General features: G+C 52.9%; 2 protein-coding genes across 7 annotated transcripts; one reads left to right on the top strand and one right to left on the bottom strand.

Annotated features, from left to right (window-relative positions):
- The first annotated feature begins 207 nt into the window (after window positions 1-207).
- Msln (mesothelin) lies at window positions 208-5973 on the top strand. Of its 3 annotated transcripts, none has more exons than NM_001356286.1 (17): window positions 208-243; window positions 364-454; window positions 769-812; window positions 1162-1208; window positions 1524-1644; window positions 2212-2297; window positions 2601-2730; window positions 2823-3016; window positions 3243-3333; window positions 3408-3507; window positions 3733-3911; window positions 4172-4327; window positions 4413-4555; window positions 4633-4760; window positions 5043-5137; window positions 5499-5685; window positions 5756-5973. In NM_001356286.1, the coding sequence occupies exons 2-17, from the start codon at window positions 367-369 to the stop codon at window positions 5842-5844; spliced, it is 1878 nt and encodes a 625-aa protein (NP_001343215.1). In that variant the 5' UTR covers window positions 208-243; window positions 364-366; the 3' UTR covers window positions 5845-5973. The 3 variants fall into 3 exon arrangements, with proteins under 3 accessions (NP_001343215.1, NP_061345.1, NP_001361582.1); NM_001374653.1 differs by having other exon boundaries at window positions 234-243; window positions 1512-1644; NM_018857.2 differs by having other exon boundaries at window positions 208-454.
- Window positions 5974-6231: 258 nt separating this feature from the next.
- Window positions 6232-21083, bottom strand: Mslnl (mesothelin-like). Of its 4 annotated transcripts, none has more exons than XM_006524428.3 (16): window positions 18285-19846; window positions 17623-17727; window positions 16681-16801; window positions 15517-15637; window positions 11844-11929; window positions 11536-11662; window positions 11268-11458; window positions 10824-10914; window positions 10485-10626; window positions 9935-10122; window positions 9708-9863; window positions 9494-9621; window positions 8400-8530; window positions 8186-8280; window positions 7563-7812; window positions 6255-6693 (listed from the first exon to the last, which is right to left on the bottom strand). In XM_006524428.3, exons 2-16 carry the CDS (start codon window positions 17663-17665, stop codon window positions 6506-6508), a joined length of 2058 nt encoding a protein of 685 aa, XP_006524491.1. In that variant the 5' UTR covers window positions 17666-17727; window positions 18285-19846; the 3' UTR covers window positions 6255-6505. The 4 variants fall into 4 exon arrangements, with proteins under 4 accessions (XP_006524493.1, XP_006524491.1, NP_808490.1 ...); NM_177822.3 differs by having other exon boundaries at window positions 6256-6693; window positions 17623-17723; window positions 18285-18546; XM_006524430.3 differs by lacking the exon at window positions 7563-7812 and having other exon boundaries at window positions 6232-6693; window positions 18285-21083.
- Between the last annotated feature and the right edge of the window lie 130 nt (window positions 21084-21213).

Below are 21213 nucleotides of genomic sequence, written 5' to 3'. Positions count from 1 at the left end.
TGGTACAAACGGCGAACCCGTAACAACCGGAGCAGGAGATAGCCCTGTCTCTTTGTCCTATACTTCCAGTTCTGCCCTGCCCTGTGAGGCTGGAGGGTGAACTCAGCTGTCCACTGCGCCTCACAGCAGAGGTGCCCCACTGACTCAGACCCAGTGCCCCTCCCTATAGGAGGGCTGGTTTTCCTAGGGGCGGGCCTGGCAAGCGGTCAGTGTGGAGAGTCTGCCTAGTAGACACTACTGCAGGTGCTCACAGAAGTTGGACAGCTGCTTTCCCAGGCCCAAAAGCCCCTTCGTTGTCTCCAAACAGTGGTGTGGGTTGAGGGGTGGGACAAGTGGGGACCTCAGAGTCATTGTTATCCACAGACCATGGCCTTGCCAACAGCTCGACCCCTGCTGGGGTCCTGTGGAAGTCCCATCTGCAGCCGAAGCTTCCTACTGCTTCTCCTTAGTCTTGGTGAGTATGGGTTGGGCTGATCCCCAGGAAGTGGTTAAGGAACCTTCATGAGTTGGGAGCTTGCTTTCTCCTTGGGTCATTGCTAGGTGACCTGCGTTCCAGGAGGGTTAGGACTGAGAACAGTGAAAGGCCTGGAAAGTGGGGACACTCCGAGCAGGAATGATCCCTAGGCCTACAGAGCATAGGCTATGACACAATGGGGTGAGAGGCCTTAGCTCTCTCTACACCCAGTGGGCTGTGCAGAGGGCTGGGACCAGAGAGCAGCCCAGTTTTGCCCCGGCCTCTCTTGTAGCTTTGTACCCTCTGGCTCACAGGGTGGATACCACGTCTGCAGACCCAGACTACAAAGACAAGCCAGGTGAGGTCCTCTGAGGGAAACAGAAGGATTTTCTATTCTAGTCTTGGGGGTACGGAGTGATGTTTTCGGTACTTTACACATGAATACATACCATCCCTTAGTGTCACTTTTCAAAGAGGGCTGTGGGCAGAGTTGCTGATCCCAGAGAGTGGCAGAACCCAGGATGTAGCTGGGCCCTGAAAGGAGCTGAGTTGGAGACAGTGGAGCCCTTGGGTGTTAAGTCCCTGGCCCCAGAGGTAGCCAGACTCAGACAGTATCTGGACCTTGCTCTCAGACAGTTGAGACCAAGCTCTAAGGTAAAGAAGCTCCTATCTGCTTGGGAAATGTCAGTCAGACCTTGTTCCCTTAGGAGGCCACACTCCTCCATGCTGTGAACGGTGCCGCTGACTTTGCCAGGTGGGTTCAGTACCTTTGGGGGCGATCAGGAGCCCTTGTGGGCTGAGTGAACAAGTGCCAGACATCCAGGTTCCCAAATTCTCTGTCTTGTCTGATCTCTACCCACTCCCTCCTGACCTGGCTGGCTCAGAGTTAGGGGAAGGACTGTGTCCCAGGGCCCAAGTACCTTGTCCCTCAGGTTGTCACTTGTCCCAAAGAGGGTCATGAGAAGCCCAGGGTTATGAAGGAAGGGCTCTGGGCAGGCAGGCAGGCAGGCAGGCAGGCAGGCACTTCCAGAGGGACAGTGTTGGATTCAGATCCCAGCCCTGTCCCCAGTCTCCCCACAGGCCTCTTTCTTGGCCTCACATGTGAGGAGGTATCTGACCTGAGCATGGAACAAGCCAAGGGGCTGGCTATGGCTGTAAGACAGAAGAACATTACACTCCGGGGACATCAGGTCAGTCTCCCACTATGGTCCCCACCTATACTATGATGGTTTGAGGGAGATACATGGTGGCTAGGAGGTTTGTGACTAGTTTCTAGAATTCCACTGCTCACCCTCATGCCAACTCAGGGTCTGGTCCTGGCTGGTGGCTCCCCTCAGAGCCCCTCTTGCTGCCTAACTGAATACTAGGTGTGTGTATCTCCTGGGGGCTCAGCTCCCTGGGGTCTGAATGCCTTTCTTCTGGGCCCTGCTATCCCAAGTCTGAGCTGATCTTGCTGTCCCTCTCCTGGAGACCTTGCATTCATTGTCTTTCAGGGCTCTGTCCTCAAAATATGGCCAATGGTAGCATGACTCAGGATGGGGAGAGGAAGGCCAGTGTGACTAGCTTATATGGATTCAAGATCAAGTCAGACCTATCCCTGACTATTGAGGCAGTGGGATGTTCGTGCCACAGTCTGTGAACAGAACTAGGGTTCAGCCGGTAGCATGTAGGGTGGAATTAGAACTGGGGTGCCCCAGGCCATCCTCGAGAGCTATGGCCCAGAAAATTCTGAGATGCGTGCCCTGGTCTCCCGGCAGCTGCGTTGTCTGGCACGTCGCCTTCCTAGGCACCTCACCGACGAGGAACTGAATGCTCTTCCACTGGACCTGCTGCTCTTCCTCAAGTAGGCCTCAAGCTGGGAACTTGGTCTCATCCCCCCCTTTGTCTAGCCCTGGGCTACAATGTGCAGTGACTGGGTGGCTTTGTCAGGGAGGTACTTAGTGGAGTATCGTGTGTGTGTGTGTGTGTGTGTGTGTGTGTGTGTGTGTGTCTGTCTGTCTGTCTGTCTGTCTGTCTGTCTTGTGTTTCTGTCTGTGTGTATCTGTGTCTATGTCTCTGTGTCTATATCTGTGTCTGTGTCTATGTGTGTGTCTGTGATGTGTGTCTGTACACTTACACAGTAGCCAGCATACCCTTGTCTCCACAGCCCAGCCATGTTTCCAGGGCAACAGGCTTGTGCCCACTTCTTCTCCCTCATCTCTAAAGCCAATGTGGATGTACTCCCACGGAGGTCTCTGGAGCGCCAGAGGCTGCTGATGGAGGCTCTGAAGTGCCAGGTCTGGAATGGTACCACCTACTAGAGGTAGAGACAGGGCACAGAGGGGGCATGGTTGTTCCCCTGAGGCGCTGATGCTGGCTGTGTGCACAGGGCGTGTATGGATTTCAAGTGAGTGAGGCAGATGTGCGGGCTCTCGGAGGCCTGGCCTGTGACCTGCCTGGGAAATTTGTGGCCAGATCTTCCGAAGTTCTCCTCCCCTGGCTGGCAGGATGCCAAGGACCCCTGGACCAGAGCCAGGAAAAGGCAGTCAGGGAGGTTCTGAGGAGTGGAAGAACCCAATATGGGTGAGTAGGAATGACAGCCTGTAGGCAGTGACATGTGAGGCTATCCACAGTCAGATTGGCTTTCTTAGGGCCAGGTCTCCCCTGCTGTATTCTGCCAGGTCTTGTTCCCTGGGAGGTTGCACTCCTGACCCCTCAGCAGAGGCATTGTCTGCTCCAGTTTCTGTCTCCCGATGTCTACCTGGGGTCACATTCTTGGTCTCTGAGCTATGTCCTTGTTTCTGGATAGCCCCCCATCGAAGTGGTCAGTCTCCACCCTGGATGCCCTGCAGAGCTTGGTAGCAGTGTTGGATGAGTCCATCGTCCAGAGCATCCCCAAGGTAAGGTCCTGCTACCCAGCCTGGCTTTGAGGCTGCTGGGCCTTGACACTCAACTCACTACGCTCCATCCTCAGGATGTCAAAGCTGAATGGCTGCAACACATCTCCAGAGACCCCTCCAGGCTGGGGTCTAAGCTGACCGTCATACACCCAAGGTTCCGACGGGATGCAGAACGTGAGCCCAGGGCCATTTCTATTGGGTAGCACACCGAGATGGGACAGTAGGGATAAGGGGTCTAGCACTGTAGAGTTTCATTTGGCTCCTACCAGTGGTCCTTCCTGTCTCCTCAGCTTGGGCAGTCATAACTTCACAGGGTGAATAGGATTGCCTCCATCTTGTCAGTGGGTAAACTGAGGCCATTGTGTGGGAGGAGCCTCTGACTCTTGTCTACCCCTGCAGAGAAAGCCTGCCCTCCAGGGAAGGAGCCCTACAAGGTGGATGAAGACCTCATCTTCTACCAGAATTGGGAGCTGGAGGCTTGTGTAGATGGCACCATGCTGGCCAGACAAATGGACCTTGTGAACGAGATTCCCTTCACCTATGAGCAGCTCAGTATCTTTAAGCACAAACTGGACAAGGTGATTCCTTTTTTTGTCGTTTGTCTTTCGAGACAGGGTTTCTCTGTGTAGCCCTGGCTGTCCTGGAACTCACTTTGTAGACCAGGCTGGCCTCAAACTCAGAAATCTGCCTGCCTCTGCCTCCCAAGTGCTGGGATTAAAGGCATGCGCCACCACGCCCGGCTGGACAAGGTGATTCTTAATGGGCTCCCATGTGCTTGCTGTATCCAGGACTAGGGCTTCAGGAGTTACTCTTGCCCTCACAGTCCCTTCTTCCATAGACCTACCCACAAGGCTATCCTGAGTCCCTGATCCAGCAGCTGGGTCACTTCTTCAGATATGTTAGCCCTGAAGACATCCACCAGTGGAATGTGACCTCACCAGACACAGTGAAAACTCTGCTCAAAGTCAGCAAAGGACAAAAGATGAATGCTCAGGTAACATCTACCCCGTGGGGCATGCGGCCTGGTGGGAGATGCATCTCTTCCTGCCCCGAGGTGCCTTAGTGGCTTCTTCCCACAGGCGATTGCCTTGGTCGCCTGCTATCTTCGGGGAGGAGGCCAGCTGGACGAGGATATGGTAAAAGCCCTGGGCGACATCCCGTTAAGCTATCTATGTGACTTCAGCCCCCAGGATCTGCACTCGGTACCCTCCAGTGTCATGTGGTGAGTTCAGGGGTCTGCAGGGCCGAGTGGATATTCAGAGCTTTCTAATCCCCACCATGTCCTACAATGTCCCCCAGGCTGGTTGGGCCCCAAGACCTGGACAAGTGCAGCCAGAGGCATCTGGGTCTCCTCTACCAGAAGGCCTGCTCAGCCTTCCAGAATGTGAGCGGCCTAGAATACTTTGAGAAAATCAAGACATTCCTGGGTGAGTCAAGGCACACACGAGGGGCGGTCACCACAGGGACACTGCGGCCACCACAGTCATATGCCAAGTCCTACCCTCCCCCTGCCCCTTCCCTGGGCATATGTGGCATCTGACACCGATGACTCTTCAACCCCTTCTGACCCCAGTGGTCCAGATGGTTGCTGGGCATAGAAAGGCTTGGGCGTTGCCTAGGAAGATAATCTCTGAGAAACTGAGTGTGCTAGTCATGAGTGGGACTGTGTTGTGCTATGAGTCTTTAAGCTGAGGCCTCAACACCTTCAGGTGGGGCCTCCGTGAAGGACCTGCGGGCCCTCAGCCAGCACAATGTGAGCATGGACATAGCCACTTTCAAGAGGCTGCAGGTGGATTCCCTGGTGGTAAGTGGAGGTGGGGACTCACTAGGGAGGGGCTCAAGACAGGCACTATAGAGTCGCCAGGCTTCCTGAGGAGAAGGGCTTGGGAGTTGATGGGGGTCCTTATGTGGGACGAAGAGCCTTTTGTCAGGTAGAGCCTCAGGAGGGCCTCTTGTGAAGCAGGGGTATAGGAGAGACAACTTCCTGAGGAGAAGTTGGACCTTGTGAGGGAGAGTTTGGACGGGCTCTCCTGGAAGACATATAGCCTCCTGAAGGGCCCCTTGTATATAGGAGTTGAGGTATTGTGGGCTGTGGTTTACCCCCAGTGGCCCCCTCCAACCTTTGGGGTCCTAGAGACCCTGATGGTTACCCTGTGCTCTGACAGGGGCTGAGTGTGGCTGAGGTACAGAAACTTCTGGGGCCAAACATTGTGGACCTGAAGACCGAGGAGGATAAAAGCCCTGTCCGTGACTGGCTGTTCCGGCAGCATCAGAAAGACCTAGACAGGCTGGGTTTGGGACTTCAGGGTGGCATCCCCAATGGCTACCTGGTCCTGGACTTCAATGTCCGAGGTAAGCTGGGCTGCCCTTGGGCAGAGCTAGGGATGGGGTTGGGAATCTGAGTCCCCTCCTCTCTTTGCAGAGGCCTTCTCCAGCAGAGCCTCACTCCTTGGGCCAGGATTTGTATTAATATGGATTCCAGCTCTGCTCCCAGCTTTAAGGCTGAGCTGAGACCACCACCCTGCAAGGCTCCTGGTCCCAGCTCTACTGGGGCCCTCTTGACCAGGAGTGGGTACCAGGGGTCATTGCCAAAGTTTGAGGACTCTTGAACTCAATAAACAGTGGCATATGCTCCCTTGAGATGTCCTGTAGTGTTCCTAAGACAAGAGAATGACTTTTGAGTTTCTTGTGATCACATAAATACAGCTCCCATATTCATCCTTCCCACTATCTTAGAGAAATGAAATATGGACACCCTCCCCCAGGCAGGCGGTAGCTATTCAAGGCCTTCCTAGTGTGGTTGCTGACATTGCCAAGAGTAGTGGAAATCCTGAGACTCCAGCTGAGGGTGTAAGAGGCCACCACAGTCTAGGCCCTGCTAAAAGGACTGTTCTCAACAAGGCTCTAGCAGAGACACTTTGTGCAATGGCCTTGTGCTTTATTCAGATCCGCCATCGAGGGCAAGTGACATTCAAGTAACACCGAGTCCCATCTATCTTGGAATAGGCCAGAAGATCTGGACTCTGTCTCCTCCTACCAATTTGTCCTTTTAGTTGGGCAGAATGGGCTCAGATCCTGGGAGTCAGAGACAGCCTCCTAGGATGGGGACATAGCAGCAGGTCCCCTGGGGCTGGGGACATGTACTTCAGCCTAGGCAGGTGTCCTGTCCCATCTAGCAGCTCCGTTTCTCTGGAATCTGATGTTCAGGGGTCCAACTGCCCTGGGCCAGTGCCATTGGCCCTAGTGTCCTGTGAGCAGTGGCCATTTGTCCCGAAGGTAACTGACACAGTAGCAGCCACAGAAGGCTGGAAGGCAGAGCCACAGCGAGTGACAGGTACCCCAGATGAACTGGAGGACTTCCTGCAGGTGGAAAGAGAAAGGGACCCATTAGTCTTGATTGGAAGATGCCCTCACAGGCCCTTCTGTGCATCCTCCCCTTTGTGGTGGTGACAGCTAGGAGGGTCAGCGGCAGAGCCCATCCATGACTGCTCTTCTGGTCTCAGCCTGGGCCCTTTTTGTGGTTTGGGTTGTGGGAGGCATTTGTTTTGTTTTTGTTAAATCTGAGGATTGAACCTGGGCCCTTGCACTTGGCTAGGCAAATTTTTTTCCACTGAACTACATCCACTGATGTGTGTGTGTGTGTATACACACACGTATACAATACATATATTTTTATATACATATGTATATACACACATATAATACACATACATACAGTATATGTATATAATTTAAAACTTTTTTGGTTATTTATATATATGAGTGATCTATTTGCATGTATGCCTGTATCATAGAAGAGGGCATCAGATCCCATTACAGCTAGTTGTGAGCCACCATGTGGTTGCTGAGAATTGAACTCATAACCTCTGGAAGAGCAGTCAGAACTCTTAACTACTAAGCCATCTTTCCAGCTCCTATATGTACATTTTTGAGGCGGGCTATCTCCAAGTTTCCCAGGTTAGCCTTAAACTTGCTCTGCAGCTCAGGCAACTTTTGAACTTCTTGCAATCCTCCTGCCTCAGTCTCCTGAATAGCTGGGATTATAACCTTGGACCACCAGACTTGGTCTTGGTTTGATAGCTTTTGGACAAGGAAATTGTTTCACCATAGATGGTTCATTAGGCAATGACCTGTGTCACTTGTGACACATGATAGTTCCCATGAGGCAAATGAAAGGTAGGGACAGCCAGGGGTCTGCAAAGGATGGGACCAAGGGGTGTGGACCATACCTGAGGTGTGGGAAACCCCATCATTGCCTGGCGGATCCAAGGAGTGGATCAAACTGGATGGTGGGTAGGCAGTGTTGGGGGGCCTGTTGGCCACATAGGCCTGTGTGGGGCTGGTGTATAGGCCCATATCAGACAGGTCTGTCATGTTGTGGCTGTGCATCCACAGGATGACATTTGGGTGGTTGCGGGCCTTCCGCAGATCTCCCAGGTTCTGGCCCAGCAGATTCCTCACACTGTCCACTCCCATGCTCTGCAAATGAAGCCAGAGGTTTGGGAAGGAGGTGTGAGGAACTATGGGGACACCTTCCCTTGTAAAGGACCCAGCATGGTCAGTGCTGCTCCCAGCACTGAGCAGGATGGGAACTGTGGGGCAGAGGTCAAATGCCATCCGCACTCCTCTAGCTTTGGAACATATGCATCTAAGACCTGGGGTTCCCAGCTTGGCCAACCCCACTCTGTCTGCCGACCTCACAATCCTCCTGCCTCTTTGTCTTGAGTGCTAGAATTACTGATATACACTCAATGCACTCAGACAAAGGGGCAGGGCTGTCAGGTCCAGATCAGCCTGGGTTATGGAGTAAGACCACATCTCAAGGAAACAAAACAAAACAGAGGTAGCCCACCTTCAGTGTCAGGGGGTTGAGGTTGGTGAACGTGTCAATGTCCATGGAGATGTTGGCCTGTGCCAGGTATTGAAGTTCCTCCAAAGGGGCACCACCTAGAGGGAGTGGGTGAGAGCCAAGGAGGCAGAGGGCCTGTTTGGGGGGTGACACAGGATAAAGGTAGGGGTAGTCGAGGAGAGGCAGAGGGGGAGAGGAGGCACCGTGCAGAGCTCACCGAGGTAGGGGCGGATTAAGTAGTAATATTCTCCCACATTACTGGTGTTCCTAAAGACCTCATGAGCCTTGACAAAGAGCGCATCCTTCCGACTCTGGGGGCAGGGAGAGATGTCTGGAGCTCCGGCCAGCCTGGGAGTGGGACGAGGCAAATGGGCAGGCTTGAAAGCTCTTGATGGGACCACTGGGTGTATCCTCCATCCTTTAAAGTGCTTGCCCTCTGTATAACTCCCCCAAATTTAAAACCACTGGGTACCCCAGTGGCTATATTTGGAAATAATAAATATCTTTGCAGATGAAATCAGAGTAGAAGATGAAGTTCCTAGGTTGGCCCTAAACCCACCTCCTGGTGTCTGTAGGATACAAAGACACACAGGAGAGCAACAGATAGACACACAGGAGAGCAAGGCAGGCTTCCTGTGAGGTTCAGAGGGGCCTGGCCCTGCAGACATCTTGACTTTGCACTTCTGAAAGGCCTAGAGAATTTAGTCACTCAGTTTGTAATGCTTCTTTCATTTTATGCTTTAAAAATTTTTTTAAATATTATCTCTGTGTGTGTGTGTGAGCGTACCACGATACATGTGTGAGGTCAGTACTTGCCTTCACAGTGTGGGACCCAGGGATCAAACTCAGGCTGTGAGACTTTGTGGCAAGCACCTTTATGATTGTGTGTGTGTGTGTGTGTGTGTGTGTGTGTGCATGTGTGCATGTAGCCCAGAGTTTTCACTTCAGGTGTGTTCCTCAGTACCAATTATTATTTGGGACACCGACAGGGTTCATCATTTCAGCTAGACTGGTCAGCTGGCAGGCAGATCCTCCTCCTCCTGTTTCCCCAGTACCGGCATCAAAGGTGTCATGGTTATCTCCAGCTTTTGTTGGATGTTGGAGATCTGAATTCAGACCCTTATGTGTGTGTTGCAAGCACTCTACAGGCTGAGCCATCTCCCTTGCCACTTGTGACATTCTCTTATGGCGATCCACTAGACCTCTGGTGGCGAGGCTTGGACCATTCCACCCTCTCTCCCCATGCTCAGCTTCCCCCCCCCCCCCCCCCCGGGGCCTCAGGTTGGGAAGGCGGCTGACTGGGAGGCTCACCGGAACTCTGAGGGCTGGATAAACTGAAGCTGCTTGAGGCTCATCCAGCAGAGACGGGAACCCCCGATGGCCACCAGAAGAGCTCCAGTGACCTTGCCATTGTGGTCCAAGAACCTCTGTAGAACTGCCTGGAGGCGGGGCCAGGCTCAGTGGGGCTGGGCAAAGCAGACCAGCCGGCTCCCCGCTGCCCCGTTGCCAGCCCTATCACCCTCACCTCCGTCTGGTTGTCCAGAGCCGCATCTGAGGCCAGCAGGATCATCACTGTGTCCCCGGATGTGATGTTCCACTGGCCTATTTCAGCGAGGGAGTAGAGGTAGACCAGCGAGGGGATGAGGTGCAGCTGGTCCTCAGGGATGCCATGTGGGTAAATCTGAGGCAGGTGGGCAGTTTCAGTTGGAGCTGAGCCCTCCAGCCTCCACCCCGCACAGACCAGCCACACACCTGAGTAAGCTTGGCTTTGACAACGCGCTGGCACTCTGCAGGCAGCGGGTGTTGGAGCAAGGGGTCCAGGTTGGCCCTGAGCACGCGTGTGCCTAGGCAGGATTCCAGCTGGGTGCAGTCATAGTGCACCAGGAAGAGGTCATCGTGCAGGGTGGCTGCTGTGATGTTGCCACGGACACAGGATCTCCCTGCAAGGTGTGCTGATGAGCAGTCTGGCAGGCGAAGGTCTGAGATGATAGCTTGCTGGCTTTGGGACTCTATCTGTAACCCTGGCCCTGACTTTGATCTTATTCACTTTTTTTTTTTTTTTTTTTTTTTTTGGTTTTTCGAGATAGGATCTCTGTATAGCCCTGGCTGTCCTGGAACTCACTCTGTAGACCAGGCTGGCCTCGAACTCAGAAATCCACCTGCCTCTGCCTCCCGATTGCTGGGATTAAAGGCTCTCTAGCCTTAAAGGTCTCTAGCGAAGAGCTTGGCTCAGACTGGGTCAAGATTAGGAATCTAGACTGGTGGAGGCAGAGAGTTCCTAGTATATAGCAGTAACACTGACCTGTGCGCCGCTTGGGCCTTGAGGACACTGAAGTGGCCTTGGACTCTAGGAAGTTGTCAACGAAGCGTCTGGCATCGTGCCTGCTCAGTTGGCCTGCCCGGCAAGCAGCCACCACACTGCGGAAGAAGTCCAAGCCCACAGCCTGGTAGAGGCAAGTGTGTCTATTATCAGTCATAGGAGGGGTCAACCTAGCTCCTTCCTCTGCCCCACAGGCCCTATGTGCTGTGTGATAGGAGTACCCAGGGTCACCATTCAAGGTTCAGAGTAGCTGTGTGGCACGCATGGTCATGGATGGATTGGTGGTACCCACAGCCAGTCCCACTCCAAGCACCTTCCTACCTCCTGCACCTTCTCCCACAGGTGGGGGCTGATGTAAGTGGCCAGAAGTCCGAGGGCCTGTAGCCCCTGCAGGTTCCAGGAGCCAGGAGGCCTGGTGTATGGGAAAGGATACTGTGTTGGCGTCTAATATGCCCCCCTCTTCCAAGCAGGCTGGAAGAACATTCATAGGCTCTTAATTTCTGGCCAGTGCCTACACAGTTTTGGGGGTTTATCTTGCTACAAACCTGAGGTTGTACAGCACCCTTAGCCCTGTACCTCACTGCTTCAATCTGCAACATCATAGTGGGGCTGAGGCTGGGGTTAGAGTTTAAAGAATAGTAAGACTTCAGGGAGGCATCACTGCTGTCCTGGGTTCAAACCTCAAGCCCCTTGCATCTTATCTGATGCCCTCTGGCCTCCCTGGATCCCCCCACTCCAAGCCTCATCCCCAGAACCCCCACCCACCCGATTTGCGTCTTCCCACTGGCCAGCAGGGTGTTAAGGGCCGCAGTCTGCATGACAGTAAGCCTTGGGCAGCGAAGCAGGTTCCTCAGCACACTGGGGTCTGCAGTCACAATTTGTGCTGCCTCCATGTCACACACCAGGACCCCAAGAAGCCACAGGTCTGAAGCACTGAGCTGTAGGTGGGGTCCGCCCTGCCGAGACAGTAGGTCAGTGCTGACCAGGTAACTGGGCCTCACTGCTCCATCTTACCCCCATCTGAGGAACCTACCAGACAGGCCAAGGCTGTGCGCTGCAGGGCAACTCTCTGGTTGGGCAAGTTGGTGAGCAGTTCTGTGTCCCCTTGGGCAGCATGGTGAATGAAGGCCCGGCAGTTAGTGTCCCCCACCTGGCTCAGACTAAGGAGAAGTGGAGAGGTGTCAGGGAGGCAGGACTGGGCCTCCCACCAGCCTTCCCAGTGTCTCCAGGGTGGCCCAAGACCAGAGGTGTCGGCCCAACCACCACTGGCAGGCACATGATAAGGGGACTGTCACCTCAGTCCTGGGTTCAAACCTCCCTTCTGATGGCAGGGGCACTCACTCGTAGAAAAGTAGAAGGTTGGGTGGGTGGAATTCGAAGTCATCCTGGAGACCCAGCTGTGCAGCGAGGTTGGCCAAGCAGCTGAGCTGAGCAGGGGGTAGAGGGCAAGCAGCAGGTTACTGTCTGTCCAGTGTGGACCGGCCCTGGTGGGACACTGCTCCGCCCCTACCCCCCTCAGCAGAAGGCATGCTTTAAGGAGGAACTGGAGACATGCATGAGAGAAAAACTGCAGTAGCACAGAGTAGAGAAAGGCAGGTAGAAAAACCAAGGCCCGAGACAGACAGTCCTGAGAAGCAAATGGACGAACTGAAGTGAGAAGTCAGAGACGAGCAGGTGCGATGTTCCATGCCTCTGATCCCAGCACTCTAGATACACACACAGGGGATCTTTGTGAGTTGGAAGCCAGCCTGGTCTACAAAGTGAGTTCAAGAGCAACCAAGATTATGTAGAGACCCTGTCTCAAAATTAAAAAAAAAAAAAATCCAAAGATGTTTAAATTTGAGCTGCAGCTGTTCAACTGTGTTTAAGTTCTAACACTCACCCAAGGTGAGCGTCCCCACAGATGGTTAAAGTGGTTAGCTTTGCCTGCAAAGTACTCACCTCCCTCCCTCCCCCTCCCTTCCTCCCTCCCTCTCTCCCTCCCTCCCTCCCTTCTTTTCTTTCCTTTATAGGGGTTTCACTATGTAACCTGTCTATCCTTGAGCTCAGAATTCTTCTGAGTCCTGAGAGGCCAGGAATACATCATGTCTAGTGTGGTGAGACGTCGCCATGTTCCCTGCCCACACGAGTGGGTAATGGCAGATTCTGCCTTTCCACGAACGGGTTCATTCCCTCTAATCTTCATACCTGCACATGGTTGGACATTCTTTTTTTTTTTTTTTTTTTTTTTGGTTTTTCGAGACAGGGTTTCTCTGTATAGCTCTGGCTGTCCTGGGTCCTGGAACTCTGTAGACCAGGCTGGCCTCGAACTCAGAAATCCGCCTGCTTCTGCCTCTCAAGTGCTGGGATTAAAGGCATGCGCCACCACGCCCGGCTGGTTGGACATTCTTTACCATCCCTTTGTCAAGGAATGTGCAGCAAAGGCGTCCTTGTTCCCACTTTGTGTCTCCGCACTCGCCAGCAGCCAGGCTCGGGGCGCTTCACTGTTCCTCGGGAGCAGCTTCTGGTGTTGACATCCTGCTGGCTTTGTTCATGTTTCCCTCTGGGTTTTCATCTAGCTCTCTCTTCTTTTAGGTTTCTCTCTCTCATTTTCCCCTGGTTTTCTGATAGAAAACTACACTGTCCAGATATTTTTCTTTTGGCACTTTCTTCCCCCTGTGGTAGTGGGGTTGCGTACACGCTATGGCATGTGTGTGGGGTTGTGTACATGCTATGGCATGTGTGTGGGGTTGTGTACATGCTATGGCATGTGTGTGGAGGACAGCATGTTGAAGATGATTCTTTCCATCATCTAGATTCTGGGGCCAAAATCTGTTTGTTAGGCTAGTGACAAAACCCTTTACCAGCTGAGCCATCTTACAAGACCTGCATCTTAGCTGGGCGTGGTGGCACACACCTTTAATCCCAGCACTTGGGAGGCAGAGGCAGGCGGATTTCGTGGCCAGCCTGGTCTACAAAGTGAGTTCCAGGACAGCCAGAGCTATACAGAGAAACCCTTTCTCGGAAAAAAAAAAAAAAAAAAAAAGACCTGCATTTTTCTGTTTTCTAGCACACGCATTTAAAACTGTAGTCTGTCATCGCTCCTGCTGCACTACATTGGTGTGGATAAGTTTTCTTTCTTCCAGACAAGGCCCTGCTCAGGTTCAAACTCACTGTCCTCTTGTGTCAGTCTTCAGACTGCTGGGATCCCAGCATAGACCAGCATGGCAGGCTGCATTTTTTATTTTCATTTAGCTTAAAACTTTTCCACAACTGTCCTGATGCCAGCCATGGTAGTGCCCACCTGGAATCCAAGCACTTGGAAGGTTTTTAACTTCACGAGTTTAAGTCAGGGCTGGAGAGATGGGTAAGTGGTTAAGGTTTTCCTTAACTGCTCCTGCAGAGAACTTCAGTTTGCTTCACAGCCCTCACCTGATGGCTGACAACTGTCTGTAACTCCAGTTCCAGGGGATCCAACACTCTCTTCTGGCCCTCTCCAGTGCTGCATACACACATGGTACACAGACATATATGCAGAAAAACATACATATACTTAAAAAAAAACTTTAAAAGAAAAAGAGTTAAGGCCATCGTTGGCTATGCGGTGAGTTTAAGACCAGACTGGAATACATGAGACCTCACCTCCAGAAATAAAATCTTGCAAGTTTAGTTCATGGGCTGGAGAGATGGCTCAGCAGTTTTAAGAGTACCGGCTGCACTTCCAGAGGAACTGGGTTCAATTTCCAGCACCAACATGGTGGCTCACAACCATCCGTAACTTCAGTTATGAGGCATCTCACACCCTCTTCTGATCTCTGTAGGCACCGGGCATGCATGTGACGTACATACATACACACACGACAGCAAACAGCCATACATATAAAAATAAATCTATTTTAAAGAGTGTATTGTTCAGCCAGGTGGTGGTGGCGCACGCCTTTAATCCCAGCACTTGGGAGGCAGAGGCAGGTAAATTTCTGTGAGTTCGAGGCCAGCCTGGTCTACAGAGTGAGTGCCAGGACAGCCAGGGCTACACAGAGAAACCCTGTGTCTGAGAGTTCTCCATCCACTTTCTGCCATTGATTTCTTGTTCAAGTTCACTGTGCTCTGAGAGCAGATCCTGGATGCTTTCTTTGCAAGGACTGAAGGTGGATCTCGGAGCCAGTGATGCACTTGTCTTGGTAAGAAGCCCGTGTTCTTGTTGTGCGGTAAAGCTGTCCACACACAGCGGCTCCAGCGGTTGAACTTCTGAATGAGCTCCTCTGTATTCTTGATTCCTCTGCCATACCTGATCTGTCCTGCTGGCCAGCGGACAGTGCTGGCTATCACAACGAATTTACCAGTTTCTCCTTCCAGTCTATCTGACTGCGCAATGTGTATCTGGACCATTTGAGGTTAGGTGCACACTCGTTAAAGGTTGTTTGGGTTTGTTTGTTGTTGTTTTGTTTTTAAAAAGGATCTCTCTACACAGTTGAGACAGTCCTCTATTCAGTCTTTAAAGGCTGAAGTTAAAGGCCTATGCCAGACCGTCCAGCTCTTTCCTTCTCTTAAGTTGGGCAGATGATAGTTAAGCAGGGCCAAGTAGGCTTAGCCAGCCTCAGTTGGGAGAGAGGCCAATGGGCTGAAAGCTCTTCCCTCATGAGTCCTGGTGCTGGAACACCCCAAGGAGGCATCACACCCTGGGTGAGCCCAGGGAGGGGCCTGAGGCAGTGGACAACACCTTTATCATTTCAAGCTGAGGTCAAAGCACCCTGTATACAGACTTGCTGGAACATGCTGGCAACACCAGTGTGGGTGCTCATGGATCATCTCATAGCAGAAGGGACAGACTACTTGTGACAGTAGGGCTACCAAAGAGTCACATTCTAGGTGGTCCTGAGGTTGGCAGGATGACTTGGAGACAGCCCTCTGCTTCAGGGAAGCTGTGTGCTAGCCCCGAAAGTCCTTGCAAAACTGGCCCTCCACCTGTGCACTCTCCTGTATCCCGGTCGTTCCCCTCGATACCTGTGCTCTTTTCGGCCCTTGAAGCACTTACCTGCCAGGCTTTGAGTGCAACCCTCTGTGAAGCCAGGCTTCTGATTAAACTGGAGAGCTGTTCTCGGGGCAGCTGGCTGGCTGGCAAGCACCAGAAGTTTTGCAGGAGGGAGGTGTTGTTCCTGTGCAGAAGGAGGAGGCCATGTGAGTCCGAAGGGAAAGACCCATGAAGAAAGGCAAGGAAGGGTTTGGCTACTGCAAGGGGGACTAAGACCACTCAGCTGTCTCCACCATTGGGGAATAAGAGGCAGGGAGTACCTGTTATAGACAAAAAGTCCTTCCCCTTTTTCCCTTGCTCCCTTTCTTGCTCTCTCCTTCCTTCGTCCCTTCCTTCCCTCCTTCCCCCATCCATCCTAGAGGACCTTGTTAGGGCCAGGTTCTCAGCCGGATGGGGCTTTAACATGGGTCCTGCCCTCACTCTGGGGTTCAGGCTCAGCTGGCTTTGACTCAGGCTTGGACCAGTCCTGATGGCTGCTGAAGGGTAGAGGGTCACATGCTGGATGATCACAGGTGAGGTCATCTTCTGGACGATTCTCAGGGTGTTATATAACATACACCTACGGTGGGAGGCTGTCACTGATGCTAACTTAGGCTTGGCTAGACCTACTTGGGAGCCTGGCCCTGCCTGACGACTGGCCCATTGGTGAACGTGATTCCCAAGAAATAGGGAAAAGACAAGCTCAGGCTGAAGAGCCTTGGACAGAAGACGACTAAGCTAAAATTTAGGGAATAGCGATGGCCTTGAAGGCCCTGGTCCTGGTACAAGCAGTGTGGGCTGATGGCCAAAAGCTCCAAGGGAGCCTGGCTTCACAGAGGGCCGCACTCAAAGCCTGGCAGGTAAATGCTTCAAGAGCCTGGAGATACTGGCTGAGGTCGTAAGTCCCTGATGGTTGAGGCTTCTTGTGATCATGTCCACACTATTGACAATGGCCAGAGACTTGCTGTCGTATAATTGACACTGGACACCGGAAGCAGGACGGGGAGCGTCACTGAAGTCAGGCTATGCCTTCTAGGTCAGTGATGGCAAATGGTGGCCCTGTGTGAGCCTTATGTACAGACCCTGGACATAGCCCCTCCTCCTGGGACCATCAACAGACCTTCTCAGGACCACTTCTCTTCATGCCCTGTTTTAGAAAACAATTTGCCCAGTTTGGGTTTCGCTCACCTGACCCATGTGTTGGCTTCACTTGCATTCAGTCCTCCCTTGGGCAAGCCTTTAGCCTGAGGACCCGAGCAGTGGGCGGTGAGGGACAGGAGGAGGGCGAGACCAGGACTTGCCAGGGCACCTGCAACAGAGCGTTGGTGAGCCCACGAGAAGGAGTTCCCTGTGACCACTTCAACCACAGCTCCTCTTAGAATGGATGACCTGGAGGGGGCTGGCAGAGCCTTATCAGTTTCTGTGTACATAGCCTGGGCCAGCATGTGGTATGTCTGCTGGAACACACAGTATCTGCAAGTATGTGTATGTTTTCTGTACATGCGTACATGTGTGTAAGTGCCTCCTTGATTGTTGTTCTGTGTGCTTATAGTGTGAACACTGAGACCCCAAAACTCAGAGACAGAGGGTTGGCTCCATATTCTTCTAAGCCCCTCATTTCTGTAGTGGGACATAAAAGGGTCTCCCAGCCCAGGAGGAAGGGGTTTGTTTCCAGCGACACAGAGCAGACTCTTAGCAAAATCTCTTATGCCGCAGCAACAGGGCCTATGGAAGAAGGCCATGCTCTGATGTCCTTTGTGGGCCATTGTCTCTGTCTCGCTGTCTCCTTGGAGCCTGGCCTGGTTTATGCAGGAACTACCAAAGAGGGCTTGGTCTATGTCTTTCTGCCTAGACTGGTGGTGGCCCCTTCCACAGCCCTGTCTTGTCCACACTAGGACCCCCTAGGCCTGTGCTGGTGGGGCTGTGGTTCCAATGTTCCTTTGTACCACACTAGCTGTCCTGTGTCCCAGGGAGCTCAGCCTCCTCCCTTCCTTCCCTTGCAGCGGGTCCCCAGATCCAGCTTCATGTGGATGGGACGGCCAGAGCGTCAATATCCGCCTCTGCAGCAATATGACCCATAGCTACCCAAGGGCCCAAGGTATCCCCTTCTGTGCAGAAGTTTTTTCTCACCCACTCTGGAACCCATAGCTGACGGTCGGAGAGTTCTGCTCATCCTGGCTGAAATGTCTCAAAGCAGGGAAGCCCGAAGGCTGTGGGTTGTAGGTCCAGGACTAGCTGGATAATAGGCAGGGAGCGACTCAGGTTAGTTCCATGGGAGATGGAAAGGGAGAGAGAAATAGAAAGAGAGCCAGTATTAACATCTCGAAGGGTACCTGATCCTGCCTGGAGAGGAAAACAGCCCCGCAAACAAACGTCACAACACCAGGGAGTGGCAGGGGAGGAAAGCTAGAGAACCTGGTCTTTCTTATCACAGGTTGGGCCCCGGGGACCCATGAGTGCCTTGTATCCAATTAGCAAATCTCACAAACAGTGAATCTCCCAAGCAGTGGGGGAGAAGTGCCCCCATGCCTGGTGGCCCAAACCCTCAGAGACCTCTGAGCTCTGAGTTCTAGAAGACGAGCCGGGGTCAGCTTGAGCTGTCGGGGTGCCTTGTGCCAGGGACTTTCCCTCCCACAAGGTGTACAGCCTGATGACTTTTGGGTCCCTACGACCTTCTGACTCTATGAGGCCCAAGAGGTACACAGGAAGGCTACTACCCTGCGTAGGGAGCAAAACACGCTCAGATGCTTAGGAGTCTGCAACACTGTGGTCTAGTTGGTGTCAGGTCTTACCTGAGCAGGAATATGGAGTCTGGTAGTGAAGGTTCTGTCCAGAGCAGGGAAGATGCTACTTCTGACCAGATGGCCACATGATATAGTAGATCAGGTGTTCCGGATGCCAGCGGTCCAGGCTCAGATTCTGTCGATCCTTGCAGCTGAGTCCCAGAATGCAGGGCTGGTGTGGGTAAAGCTGTCACGGTTCATGATCATCTGTAAGCCTGGCCCAGGAAGCAGCCCGGGATGGCTCTGCCTAGTCAATCTACTGTGGCTGTGACACCTGCCAGGCAGGCCTGTGGGAAGGAGACTAGACTGTGCCAGGTAATGCTTGTATCAACCCCTTGGGCCCAGGCATAGCACGCACCTGCTCTTCAGCCCCAGGAGAAACTCAGGCTGAGCTTGGGCTGAGCTCAGGGTTGGCAGGCACCCAGCACACACCCTCCCCTGGAGGCCCAGCTTCATTCAGGGTGTGACAAGGGGCAGCCTGAATTCAAGTATGTCTCATCTTTGAGCACATAGGTGTATCTGAACACTGTGGATCCCCAGAGCTTACACATGCAAGCTGTTCCCACACTGGACATTAGGCACACACAGACAAGTATGGTAGGTGGGCATCGCCATCCTCTGGGTGCTAAAACCCAGTGCTACGCCGAAATGTGGGCTGGGAAGCAGAGTGAGTATGCAGAGAGGTATACATTGGACATCTATTCCAGCTGATGACTTCACTCAGGGCCTAAAAGCTGCTGCCAAAACCTCAGGGCACTATCATCAGCACCAGGGCCAAGATGACGGCTCCACCAGGCAAGCCTCTGAGAGGGTGAGGTAAGAGGAAGGCATGCACGGGGGCTTCCAGCCTACCCGCTGGAGTGTATCCTGAGATGCAGCCTCTGGGCTGAAGCAGATGGGTCCTGAGTGTCCCAGGCTGGTTTCTGACTCATAGCCCTGACCTACTTGAAGCTCTTACTTCAGAAGGGGCCGTGGAGAGAAGGAAGGCTCCAGGGCCTTGAACCCCTGAAGTGTTGGTCTGAAGCCACACAATCACCGTCTGCACCCAAAGGTAAGCATCAAGTCTGCCTTGTAGCCCCGTGCGAGGCTGGGAGCTGTAGCAGATCACCGTCCCCCCAGGAGTCCCAGAGTCCTGCATGGTGGGTGCCCCATTAGGTTTGAGTTAGATGGCTTGGCTGTTTCTGAGTCTTCCTCAGAATGAGTCTTGCAGGGCTCCTGGGCTTCCGTCTGGACTAGTGTGACTGACAGAGCGGTCCCCAGCAGCTACATTCGGCACTAGTGAGAGGCACTCACTTTAGGGGCCTCCATTCTGGGAGGCAGACAGACAGACAGACAGGCCAAGTTGGAGGGAAGGTGGAGCAGGAGGCCAGGGCAAGGTCCTGGGGACACTTTTGGAAAAGTGTTCTAAATATAGTGGATAGGCTGACCCTGAGCCCCAGTATTAACCTGGGGTCAAGGGCCCACTGCCAATGGAGCCTGACTCCATTGCTGACCTTGGTTTTGGCTAAGGAATTGTTTTGTGTTTGTATTCATTTGTGGTCCTGGTATCGAACCTAGGACGTTGAGCATGCTAGTCAAGTACTCCACCACTAACTTACATCTCCTGCTTTGGCTTAAAAGGCTGCTCTGGACACGGAGCTGGCTCCTGGGAGGAGGTGTCATGTGGTGGGGTCTCCACCTACCTCCAGGTCCCAGGTGGGCTGGAGGAGAGTTTCTACATTCTAGCTTAGGCAGAGGTCAGATACTTGGCTGCCCAGTGTGGGCTTGACCTCTAGGGCAGCCCTAGGCCCAGGATCAACAAATGATCATAGCTGTAGAGTCATAGCTGATATGGCCACATCCCATCCCTCTCTTCTGTTGTGGCTAACTGAACCCTCCCACAGCCTTGCGCTAGTTCAAATCCTGACTTTCCAGATGAGTATAGGGGGGCCCAGAGAGGCTGAGTGAGTGGCTCTAGGGCACACAGTAAGTGCCATTGCCAGAGAGCCCTGAGCAAGGCCTTCCGCACACTGCCCCTGCTTAGCTTGACCTTGTCTGAAGTGCTGGCCAGGTTAGCCTTGTCTTAGATGGCCCCTCCTCCAAGGAGCCGTGTATAATTAATTAATCTATATCCTTCCAACCTTGCCTGCCTCATAGCCACAGATGAGGGCGAATGTGCAAGCTGGGTCCCCCACTGGGACTCTGGAGCCTCAGCAGGTGACATCCCACCTGGCATGGGAGCAGGTGCTAATCAAGTAGGTACAGGGGCCCAGGAGACCATGAGGACTGGCTGGGATTTTCTAGGCAGACATAGTTTTTGGAGTGTTTTCTGGAGCAGGGCCCAGGCCTTCTGCTCCAACTTTCCTCCAACTTGGTCTGTCTGCCTGCCTTCCATCTATCTCACTTCTCCGTGGCCTCAACTTTCCACTCTGTACTTGGCTACTGGGATAGTTCAGAGACCTCTCCTACCCCTCACACTGACCACTGGTGTTCTCCCCCGAGGGCAGGCTATAGCTGGTATACTGGTGCTGCCTAGGCACTTGGCACAGCTCAAATCTGGCAGAGCCTGTGCCATGAGGTTGAATTCTTTTGCTCCCACAGCTGGCCTGTCCTTTGGGAGGTAGGATGGGTCATGGAAGTTGAGAGGAGCATTGGCCCTGTCTGGGGACCCACCTGAAGCTCCTGTGCCCTGGAGGGTGCTGGCTATGATGCCAGTCACTGCTTTGCTTCCTTTTCCACCAGGGCCATGCCTACCATGGGGGATTTGCTTCTTTCTCTTTGTAATAATATGTGTATGTTTAAGTGTGTGTATGTATGTGAGTGCATGTGTTTATGTGTATGTATGAGTACATGTTTGGTGCATGTGAGTATATGTGTTTATGTATGTGCTTGTGTGTGAATGCATGCGCATGTCTATGTGTATGAGTGCATGTGTTTATGTATGTGAATGCATGTGTTT

This window comes from Mus musculus, chromosome 17 (assembly GCF_000001635.26).
Source record: "Mus musculus strain C57BL/6J chromosome 17, GRCm38.p6 C57BL/6J".
Classification (NCBI taxonomy): domain Eukaryota; kingdom Metazoa; phylum Chordata; class Mammalia; order Rodentia; family Muridae; genus Mus; species Mus musculus.
Note: the sequence above shows the minus strand (reverse complement) of the source record. Positions and strands in the feature narration are given on the sequence as shown.